Source organism: Plectropomus leopardus, chromosome 7 (assembly GCF_008729295.1).
Source record: "Plectropomus leopardus isolate mb chromosome 7, YSFRI_Pleo_2.0, whole genome shotgun sequence".
Lineage (NCBI taxonomy): Eukaryota > Metazoa > Chordata > Actinopteri > Perciformes > Serranidae > Plectropomus > Plectropomus leopardus.
This window is the reverse complement of record NC_056469.1, coordinates 10,505,296-10,517,344: the sequence shown is the minus strand read 5'-3', so window position 1 is coordinate 10,517,344 and position 12,049 is coordinate 10,505,296. Positions and strand designations below refer to the sequence as shown.

At 36.5% G+C, this 12,049-nt stretch overlaps 1 protein-coding gene across 1 annotated transcript; it reads left to right on the top strand.

Annotated features, from left to right (window-relative positions):
- Positions 1 to 1,163: 1,163 nt before the first annotated feature.
- Positions 1,164 to 6,785, top strand: zgc:101716 (uncharacterized protein LOC492784 homolog). The gene is made up of 8 exons (XM_042490447.1): positions 1,164 to 1,351; positions 2,314 to 2,415; positions 2,773 to 2,916; positions 3,503 to 3,553; positions 3,683 to 3,827; positions 3,983 to 4,121; positions 6,099 to 6,231; positions 6,368 to 6,785. The coding sequence occupies exons 1-8, from the start codon at positions 1,247 to 1,249 to the stop codon at positions 6,542 to 6,544; spliced, it is 996 nt and encodes a 331-aa protein (XP_042346381.1). The 5' UTR covers positions 1,164 to 1,246; the 3' UTR covers positions 6,545 to 6,785.
- The last annotated feature ends 5,264 nt before the right edge of the window (positions 6,786 to 12,049 follow it).

Here is a 12,049-nt window from a genome sequence, read left to right as displayed (position 1 = left end):
TCGATCACTGGGCTCCAGAGAGTAAGATAGAAGAGTGTGACATGAGCAGAGCCATGGAGACAGAGGGGGACCATCGCTGGTCCAGCAAACATGACTACGGCAAGTTTAACTTCATACGTGCAAATTGAAGGAAATCAGTGTTTTGTTCTTGTCAGCTCTTTTTAAAAAAAAAAATCTGATCCTCTGATATGTGTTGCACGTGACCGGTTGAGGCCAGGTGCAGCAGTTTTCCACATACACGTGATGTTACAATGGAACAAAAGAAGCCGAGAGCATGTCCCCTTTCACCTGTGTAAACATGGATCACTACAAAACAAATACTATATGCTTTTTAGTAACTGCAGTAGTTTATTTAGTATCTTAGGTCATAGATGCACTCATTGTGTAAATGTTTGCAATATGTGTAAAGTTTTGTCAATATATCATTTTTTATTTATCGTACTGTAGTATAACAATGAAATGGTTGCTAAATATTTTTTTGCTGTTTTAAGAGTTTTCCATTGTTTTAGAGAAAAAGTAATAAGTAATGTTAAAACATTGAGAAAAGTTTTTTTTCTTTGAAATGTCTATTTCATGACATTTGAATAGATCATCCATATTATGTTGATTCATTTTTGTATGGAAACTGTTTGTTCACATTAATGTAAGCCTATGGTAACCTTTTTTAGGCTGCGGACTACGCACTTGCGTTTCACAAAATTTGTTTTTAGCTAGGTTGTAGTTCTAATAAATTAATAGTATAATGTCATAAAAAATGAATTTGAAAAGTCATAGTATAGTATTTATAAAAAGTCATATTAATGTCATTAAAACCTGTAAGATGTCCCAAAAATCAAAAAAGTCCAATCTAAAAAGTCACAGTACATTAGTGTGTCATAGAAAAATCCTTAGCCATTCTCAGTCCCACCTCCCTAAAATGTCCCTCAGACTTTGCTAACACCTGATCTAAGATTTTGTGTTAAATCTTAAATGTTATGTTCAATAGGTGATTGCGGACCTGATTTTTAGGGTGTCATTATCAGATTCAATAAAAGCTCAGATGTATTTGGGTGATTGATTCCCGTGACGTTGATGTCTCATCATATATCGGAACCTTTCTGCCGGAACCATTAATCTTGGACCTTGTTTTAGTCGTGGACTTTATAGTGAAGGACTGCGCTGTAAACAAACAGTACACGAGCTCCAGCTAGCTGTGGTTTCGGATCTGGATTAATTTCGGGGAAATAATCATATTTTTCGGGTCCAGATGGAGATATTTGGAAGCACGTTCGATGACTCGATGTTTGCGGAGGCGCGAGACCGAGTGTCCGTGGCACTGTCGCATTATAACGCCAAACTGTGTGAACCAGAGGTGAGCGGCACCGGTTCACACCAGCTCCACTGGTGTCTTTACACACCGCACTGATGTGTGGAGAACATGCTGCACATGGATGAAGTGACGCTGTCTGAGAGGCTGTATGACGGGAAAAGCTATCGATAAGGAAAGCTGCTAGCTAGCAAGCTAAGATTGATTTGACTCGCGCGGAAACGACATAACGTTACACTTAATATTAACGCGCATGCCTACAAGTTCATATAACATGACAAAAGTAAAGAAGAAAACCCAAACAAAAACCACAGGCCAAGACAAATACTATAAATAAGATGAATTAAATATTAACCAAAATATAAATTACACGTAACACTAAAAGAAGGCTTCTGCATACAACTTAAGACTGGATGAAAACTCCAAAATGTTATATTTTCTTAATAGACTGTTCGTCATTTATTAAAAGGGAGATGGAGATGAAGGTTAAATCTGTTTTTAGTACAGGCGAGGGAGTTAAGTTTTGTGATATGGCTCGGGAGGGACTTTCAGCTTTAAATAGTCATGTTTTTTTATTTATTTGAACTACCCTCTGAACCTCCAAAACACACACATGGGTTTGAAAAGTATGTTTTTTTCGTAAAAATTCTCCAAAGTCACACTATTAATCACTTACTGACACTGGACAATATGGTTATTTAAGGTGGAGGGAGTGTCATGCAGGAAAAAAACCTCTGGAGAGTGTCATGATATGAAAAGACGTCATATCACAGCTACCCCTCTACTCTGATAAATAAAGTACAGTCCCTAAGTTTATGACCTTTACATATGGAGAAAAACTGTCATGCTATTTACATTAAATGACATCGTTCGGGACATTTGGTGGATATGTTTCAGTAAACTTTATTAATATTGCTTCACATTATTTTTATGGTCGTGTGTATGTAAATGTGTCATGCATAAAGTGTTTTTACTTGTCATCTTTCTTCATTTTTTCCTCTCTGCAGTGGTTTTGTGAGAGTTCAGCTCTTGACACAGATGATCCTTTGGAGAAGCAGAAAGTCTACAAGTTTCGAGGTGACTTGGCTGTGAGACAGGGGAACCATCAGGTAATTAAGCAATCAGTTTATTCAGTCATCTATGATTTCAAGTACGTACTTTCACATTTTATCAGTCAGCTATTATGCAGCACTGTTGTCATGGGCCAGTATCTAAACGTTTCTGTAGAGCTGCAGCGGCAAAAACAACACACAGGACTGGTTACATTACCTGAAATGTGAACATTAACATATTCAGTGCAACAGAGCATAACCAAAATACATTCTTTTAACATTTCCTGACAACGTGGAAAAGACTTCTGAAAACACATTTAGCTCCATTACACCAAAAAAAAAGAAAAGAAATCTAGATTAAATTGTTGAAATATCAAATACAGCTGTAATCTGATAGGATTTAAACTTTTACAGAAAGCCTTGGATGCATACAGCAGCTGCCTGGAGTGGATCGCTGACAACAACCTGACCATCAGAAGAGATGTACTGGAGGGAATGGCCCGATGCTGCACCAAACTGGGACAGAGAGACAGGGCACTTGAACTTGCCCACTTACTGGTAATTCTTCTGTGAGCTTTTTTCATGCAGAAGTAACTGGAACAGTCAGCTGTTAATGTGAAAACTGTGGATGTTAAAGAAAAAAAATCCAAAATAATCACATTGCTATTCTGTTCATTTGATGAATGTTTATTGTTTGCTCTTACTGCCATGAACTTGACATGTATGCCAATATCAAAGACAAAAACAATAATTCACAGTTCCAGATATTTTTTCTGGTGTAGGAGGTGTATGGTAGGTGAGTAATTTTTTTAAACTAAATATTTATAGGATGTGCATTGTTTGTTACAACACACTATGTAGTCCACCGAGTAAGGTCGGTTTTTGCAGTCTGTGTGGGTTGTTTTTTCTGGAACTGTGGAGTTAGTTTCCCATAAATGCACCACCCCTGAAGACTTTTTCCTACTATCAAATAGTAAGATAAATAAAGCTTTAGTTGATAAATGTTTTTCTGTGATGGATAACATTTTGGAAGAAGCAAGTTAAATTTTGTAGTTATTAAAATGTCAGTAAGACATCAGTATCAAAGCACTGGCTGAGTAAATGGCCAGAACTCAGTTGTAATGTGTAAATGATCTTTTTCCAGGGCAAAGAAGCTTCTAACACCTGTCATCTGACCTGCCTCCTGCTGCTCAAGGTCCGCATTAGCGACACACACGCGCACACACACACACACACATTTTTTTTTTATTTGTTGGTTCCAAAACTTTTTTTTGAAAACATAATAGCATTTTTATTTAATTAAAATGTAAATTGTTTACTGAAGGTCAGCATCTACCAGCATTTTGGAGACATGGGATCAAAGATGTCGTGTCTGCAGCAGCTGTGTAGCCTCCTGCCCTTCAACCCCTGGCACTGGTACAGCCTGGGACAGACGTGTGTGCAGCTGCTGAAGAGCAACAGAACTACGGGTAGGATGGAGTCGATCCCTTTCTTATCAGTCAGTTATCCGGGAAAATGGCTTTGATGAATAAACAGTCTTGCTCTGTTTTTTTTTAAGGTGCTGTTTGATGAAAATTAAATGACTCGTTCTCACGGTATGATCTGCTGTATTTGCCTTTATTAGGACCGTGTTCCCCGCAGAGGTGTGAATCAGCAGAAGAGCAGAATGATGGAGACACGGAAGAACAACAGGAGGAGGAGGCCACCGACCTGGATGAGGACAGAGTCTGGCTAAAAGCGTGCACCTGTTTCATCAGGACAAGGTACTGCTTAGTGATTCTGATCTCTGTGCTTCATATACTGTCACATACACACAGCACGTAAAACATCAGCAATCCTCTGTGCAGTAATTCAACTGCAATGTTCAGTATTTATACTCCCCAACACCACTCTCAAATGTATGTGAAACATATAACGCATACTGTTAATGTTTCCTATTTCTATTGGTGTATATATTGTGTTGAACATTGTAGTATGTTGCATATTTTTATATTTATGAAACTTAACATGCTAGAATCATACATTGTTATGTCGCATGACGCACAATTTTATTTGTATTTTTTATATCTTATTTTCATGCTTCTTTACTATTGAGAACTAATCATTCAAATATGTCTCGACTTTTACTTAATCTGATATTGACTTCCTAATTACCAGGACTGAAATCACCTATTCAATATAACATTTAAAATTGAACACAAAAATCTTAGACCAGGGAACAGGAAGTGTTTTTTTCATGATCTTTAATGGCATACTATACAATGACATTTTTCATGACAATGACGATACTTTGAAATTTTGTCATGACTTTTTGATAGCATACTATACTATGATGTTTATTCATGGTTTTATAATGACATTCTATATGAATGTTTTAAATTGTTTTTGATGCAAACTATACTTTGATGTTTTTTTGTGTGTGATTTTTTTAATGACATACAATACATCTATCACATTTTTTCATGGTTTTCACGACTTTCGACAGCATGACATTTTTTCATGATTTTTGATGGCATGCTGTATTATGATGTTTTATCTTGATTTAGACGTCATAGTTTATACTATGAGTTCTTTTCATAGTTTTAGTTGACATACTGTATGACGTTAATTCATGATTTTTCATGGCACACTAGACTATGTTTTTAATGTTTTTTGATGGTATTCTATACTACAACATTTTTTCAGGATTTTTAATGACATACAATATTATGACATCTTTTCATGATTTTCAATGACATTATATTTTAATGGTTGTTTTCATGGTTTTTGATGACATCCTGTACTATGATGGTTTTTTTTGTGATTTTTAATGATATACTGTTCTATGGGGTTTTTTCATGATTTTTGATGATATGCCATACTATGGCGTTTTTTAAGGATTTGTGATGAAATACGTCACTATGACTATACATTGATGTTTTTCACGGTTTTTGATAACGTGATATACTATACATTTTTTTCATCATTTTGATGGCAATCGATAATATGACCTTTATTCATGATTTTTGATGACATCCTATACTATGACGTCTTTTCATGACATACTGTGTGACATTGTAATTAGGTTTTTGAAGATATGCTATACTATGATATTTTTTCATGGTTTTTGAATACATACTTTGATTTTTGTAATGATTTTTTTTCATACTATACTATGGCATTCTTTCAAGTAGCGTTGATGATATACTCTGCAGTGACCCTTTTTTCAGTATTTTTGTGACATGCTCTTTCATGACCTCTTTTCATTATTTTTGATAAAATACTTCACTGATTATATTTTAATGATTTTCATAGCCTACTATCCTATAGCTTTTTTCTTTATTTTTTTTTTTTTTTTTACACCATTTTGTTATTCTGTTTTCTTTACTCGAGTGAGACTGATAAACCACAGTTTTGCTCCACCATCTGTGTTTGATTTTTTCTAATTCTGTTATTTTTTTAATGTCATTTAAAAGAACAGCTGACCCTGATGTTGTGTAAACTCATCAAAGAAAAAATAAATTAAATTAATTTTAAATGAATTTACATTAATTTATTGAAATTTATTAAACTTATTATTTTTTCTTATTTAATTAATTAAAATGGCTAACTTTAATCAGCTGTTCCACACATCAGAAATTCAGGCAGATAATTTGCAAAACATCATCTCAGTGTAATCTGAGATGCTACAGGTAAATGTGTGCTCAAACCAGATATTTTTCTGACTATGACTGTGTCTTTGTCTTTTCTGTCTTCCTCAGACTCCTGTTGAGAATCCTCCGCCAGCAGCAGTCCTCCTTTGTGTTGCAGCGCACTGAAAGCGCCCTGCAGACAACAGATGAGCTGTTGCAAAGGCTGAATCCCAAAGAAACAACCCTGCAGGCTCTCGCTGAGGTCAAGACACGTGCATGGTTTTGTGTACACATGTGATGTCAAGGCCTGACAGTTTAAGTTTAGTTTGGAGCTGAGTTTAAGTCAGCGGACAGTCATACCACAGTGACACACTTACACTTTCTGTTTGATCGTTTAGGTGATGTCAGAGGACCTGATCCCAGAGAAGATGAGGGAGGACTACCAAGACGGAGAGAGTCTGGCTAGTGTGTGTGTGCAGAGCTTCAGGGAGCGCTGGTGGAACAAGATCTTACTGACTGGGGTGCTGGAGACTGATGGCCGTCAACATCTGACGCAGACGGACACAAAATCCTGATGCTCCAGTGATGCCTGTTTAAAGCAAAGAAGGGACTGAAGAACATACTAAGGTTTCTGTCACTGTATAGATCCATCAAATAGCAACTGAAACAGACTGAGAGAACTGAAAGCCAGATCCAACTCCTAAAAGTTGGCCATTATTGATAATATTACAAATCCCCATACATGTAGAAATACACAATACAGGTCAAAGGCTAAATCTGAATTCTGACAATATCAAAAATACCAAAAAGCACAACATTTAAAAGTATAAGTAACTCTCTTAATGTAACAGAATGGCTTATGCTTGCCTCTTCACTTAATTCAAGCACAGGGGGGAGTGCACAGTGAATGTAGTTGTTAATCGTCAGGCATCAGACAAACCTATTAATGTGTCTTAACCTTCATACTGTGTGTAATGTAATTCATGACAGTAAGGCTGCTCTGCATTGACACAGGAAACATATTAAGACATTTTAAACTCTTTGAATGTTCTACCTAAAATTTCTTGTATGCCTTAACATGGTTTTATGTTTAAAATTATTTTTGATAAAATGACGTACAATATCATTTTTGCCATCCTTTGTTTAGGATGACATACCATACTGTGACGTTTTTTAATATTTTGATGACATAGGATGCTTTGACATTTTTTGGGGCGGTTTGTTGACATACCATACTATGACTTTTTATCATTGTTTTGGATGACAAACTATATGATGTTTTTCATGATTTTTTAGGACACACACTATGACATTTATTTCATGATTTTCATGACTTTCAACGTGTTTTTTTGTGTGATTTTTAATGACATACTACATATACTATGATGTATTTCATGGTATTTGCTGACATACTATTCTGTGCTGTTTTTTTAAATGATTTTTTTAGTCTACTGTGATGTTTTGTTCATTATTTTTGGTCACATACTACGCTATAACATTTTTTCATGGTTTTTGATTACGAAACTATACTTTGATTTTTGCGGACTCATACTATGATGTTTTTTTCATGATTTTCATGACTTTCGACAGCATGACATTTTTTCATGATTATGTCTTATCTTGATTTAGACAACATAGTTTATTCTGTGAGGTTTTTTTTTATAGTTTTTGTTGACATGCTACAATGTGATGTTTGTTAATGTTTTTTTGATGACATTCTTTACTACAATGTTTTTCAGGATTTTTAATGACATGATTTTTGAAAGAAATACAACACTATGACATTTTTGATCATTTTCATACGCCATACGATATTATGACATTTTTTATTGTTTTTGAACGACATACCATTCTATGATGTTTTTGATGACATACTACACTATGACATTGTTGATACACCCCTTATCCACATCCTCGTCCACACCCTTGGATATAGAGCTGCATACTGTGTGTGTGTGTGTGTGTGTGTGTGTGTGTATATAGAGCTGTCTCTGGTGGAACATGCAGTACATCACTTTGATCACAACTGAAACATGAGTATCCTCTATACAGACTGTGGGGGCATTTTTTAATATACATACAGTACATGAGCCCCACAGGATGAATCGTAATGATGCCACCATTAGGTTGAAATTTGTGGCTCTCACTGTAAAATAAAGTGAGAAAAAACAAAAAATATATAGAACTTTGTCAATAAGAAGCAAGAAACTTCAACAGAAAAATGCCAGTTGTCTTTACTAATATTGATTTATTTGTTCCCAGAAAATATAGGCTCATTTATTGGCCTGACCTTTTGGGTCGTGCTTTTTGACAGACGTCTCTTCTCATACTGAATTTTCCACGCCAAGAGCTTGGACGATTATCGGCCTGACTCATATATCAGTCGAGTTTAGACAGACGTCACTGCAGATACTGAATTTTCCGTTTCAACACCATATGACCATATCAGCCGATATTGTAGTAATGCCATAAAATATAATTTGGCTGTAGATTCATACAGTTTAGACACTGATTGTGATATTGCAGAACAAATTAAGACATGTAAAGTTGAGTGATATATCGTTTTGGTGAAGCAGTCCCGAAACAGTTAAAACCAGTATTGGCAGATGCGTCTGGTGAAATCAAGGAATATCGGAAAAAAATATCAAAGTAAAATCTGAGGTAATTTAGAAACTGTGATGTAATAATGTACTTTGTTCATTAGAGAGTACTGACATGTATTAATTGAAGTGTATGCTATTTAGTTTGTTTGTTGTCTCCTTGTCTTGTATATGTATCGTTCTCACAGATTCTGGCATTATCTGTTAAATTTCAGCCATGGGTCTTGCTGCAGCATAACCTCTTCCCTTGTGAGGTTCAAACTGCCAACCTTGGAGACTCCAACCAGCCGTCTTATCCCCTGAGCCACGCATCAGTTACTTATACTATTTTGGACGTTCCATTTACCTTTCACATTTGGACAACAACCTTTAAAAGTCACCTGTCCCGAATAAGGTTCAATCCCACAACCTCAAATAAAAGAATAGAATAGTATAGAACAGAATGCCTTTATTGTTATTGTACATAGAATGTACAACGAAATCATGAGTGCTACGTCTGATCAGGTGCAGTAAGAGGACATGCAAATTTAGAATAAAAGCACTTATCAAATATTTGAACAGCAGACACACTTAGACAGATTTGTCATATTTGTTAAAAAAATAGACTGTATCACACATTGCACATCGATACTGAATTGCACTTAAGGGTGGGCTAGTGGAGTTCAGATTCACCAGCCTGATGGCCCACGGATAGAAACTGTGTTTGAGTCTGTTAGTGTGCGATTTCAGACTCCTGTATCTCCTACCAGAGGGCAGGAGAGTGAACAGTTGTGACCAGGGTGGGTGGAGTCTGGTGATTTTGTTAGCTCTGCAGAGGCAATGGGAGGTTGACCTCTTGAGGAGGCAGAGAACAGCCAGTGATCTTTTCTGCTGTTTTTATCACCCTCTGCAGAGCTTTTTTGTCAGCGGACGAACAGCGTACCACGCAGAGATGCAGTATGGTGGCACACTCTCGACGGTGGAGCGGTAGAGGAACACCAGCAGCTGCTTCTTCTGGAGCACTCTCAGGAAGTGTAGTCACTGCTGGGCCTTCTTCACTGTTGCAGAGGTGTTAGCTGACCAGGAGAGGCTCCTCGGAGATTAATACCACCAAGAACTTGAAGATGGAGACTCTCTCCACCTTGTCCCCGTTTATGAAAAGGGGGGGCAATATCAGCTCTGTGTCTCCTAAAGTCTACGATAAGTTCTTTGGATTTGGTGGTGTTATGAGTCGGGTTGTTGGCGAAGCACCACACAGACAGCTGCTGGATGTCATCCCTGTAAGCTGACTCATCACCATCACGTATGAGACACCAACCAGCCATGTAACCCACTGAGCTAGACCTCCTGACACTTCAGCTGTTCAAACTCAATATTCCAAATAGGTTTTTTGTTTCAATATTTGGAGATATTAAAAGTAAATATAACTTCAATATAATTGTTGTCCCAAATATACTCCCTGAGTCTGTATAAATCTTTTGCCAATATCATCTACTTTTGGATAGGCCCAAAACATGTGATAGAGGTTGGCTTTGTGGGAGCCACATTTAGCTGGTTTTGTGGTGCAGCTTTTGAGCATGGCTAATGGAAATCTACAGAGATTCTTCCACCAAATGTTCTCCATACAAAACATCTGAGTTTCCCTCTTCCATTTTTTTTTATATAGGATGTACTTATTACCACCACCTCCTGAAGTTCCTATTATTGTCCTGAAATTACTTTACGCCCCAAAGCTGTCCAACCGACCATTTTTTCAACATGCTAAATTATAACATTTTGTTTTGTTTTTTTGTTGAAGTTGTATACTTTGACTTGTCTCTACAAGATTTAAGCTATTTTTTTAACTTGTCAAAATTTGAAGTTTTTCGCCATCTTATAGTTAAGTATTTTCAGTAATTTTTTAGACTGTCATGTTATTTTATGGGGTTCTTGGCCGTGTGTGCAACATCCTGTGCTATGGCATGTCTCAGCACGCTATTTTATGTGGTTTTATGGGGGTTTCAGCTGTTTTTGGGACATGTCATATTTTGACCATTTTCACTATACTGTACTTTATTATGGCATTTTGTGCTGTTTTTTTGACATGCTATATTAATATATATATTATGGTGTTTTTGGCTGTTTTTGCAACTTTCATGCTATGGCATGTACTGACATGCTATTTTATGCAGTTATTAGCTGTTTTTTGGACATGGTCATATTTTGACATTTTTTGCCATGGTATAGCCTTGACCTTTTGATCATTTTTTCAACATGCATTATTATGTTTTTGCTGGCCATTCTTGCAACATTCTATGCTATGGCGTGTCTGGACACACTATTTTATGCTGTTTCGTGGTGTTAAAAACTGTTTTTGGGACATGTCATTTTCAACATTTTTTGCCATACTATAGCCTTGCCTTTTCGGTCATTTTTTCAACATGCACTATTATGGTGTTTTTGGCTGTTTTAGCAACATTCTATGCTATGGCGTGTCTCTGCAAGTCATTTTATGCTGTTTTGAGGTGTTTTAAGCTGTTTTTGGGACATGTCATTTTTGAAAATTTTTGCCATGCTATGGCCTTGCCCTTCGTTCATTTTTTTCGGCATGCCATTTCATGGTGTTTTTGCACGCTCTTGCAACAGTCTATGCTATGGCATGTCTTGGCGCGCTATTTTGTGCTGTTTTGAGGTGTTGTAAGCTGTTTTTGGTACATGTCACTTTTAAAATTTTTTGCCATACTATAGCCTTGCCTTTTCGGTCATTTTTTCAACATGCATAATTATGGTGTTTTTGGCTGTTTTTGCAACATCCTATGCTATGGCGTGTTTTGGCGCGCTAGTTTATGCTGTTTTAAGGTGTTTTAAGCCGTTTTTGGGACATGTCATTTTTGACAATTTTTGCCATACTATAGCCTTGCCTTTTCGGTTATTGTATGCTTGTTTGAGGTGTTTTCAGCTGTTTTTGGGACATGTCGTTTATGACATTTTTTGCCTTGCCTTTCGGTCATTTTTTCAACATGTATTATTATGGTGTTTTTCGTCGTTTTTGCAACTTTTTATGGCATGGCGTGTCTCTGCAAGCCTTTTTGTGCTGTTTTGAGGTGTTTTCAGCTGTTTTTGGGACATGTCATATTTTGACACTTTTTGCCATTGCCTTGCCGTTTCAGTCATTTTTACAACATGTATTATTATGGTGTTTTTCGGCATTTTGGCAACTTTCTATGGCATGGCGTAAATCTGCAAGCCTTTTTGTGCTTTTTTGAGGTGTTTTCAGCTGTTTTTGGGACATGCATTATTATGGTGTTTTTGGCTGTTTTTGCAACATCCTATGTTATGGCATGTCTTGGCACACTATTTTATGCTGATTTGAGGTGTTTTCAGCTGTTTTTGGGACATGTCATTTTTGACATTTGTTGCCATTCTATAGCCTTGCCCTTCGTTCATTGCCATAGCATAGAATGTTGCAAAAACGGCCCAAAAACCATGATAATGCATGTTGAGAAATTACCGAAAAGGCAA

Coding starts and splice junctions, on each gene's coding strand:
- zgc:101716 (XM_042490447.1), top strand. CDS start 1,247: ATGGAGATATTTGGAAGCACGTTCGATGACTCGATGTTTGCGGAGGCG. Junction 3,554..3,682: donor CCTGCCTCCTGCTGCTCAAG/GTCCGCATTAGC, acceptor TGTTTACTGAAG/GTCAGCATCTACCAGCATTT. Junction 4,122..6,098: donor ACCTGTTTCATCAGGACAAG/GTACTGCTTAGT, acceptor TGTCTTCCTCAG/ACTCCTGTTGAGAATCCTCC.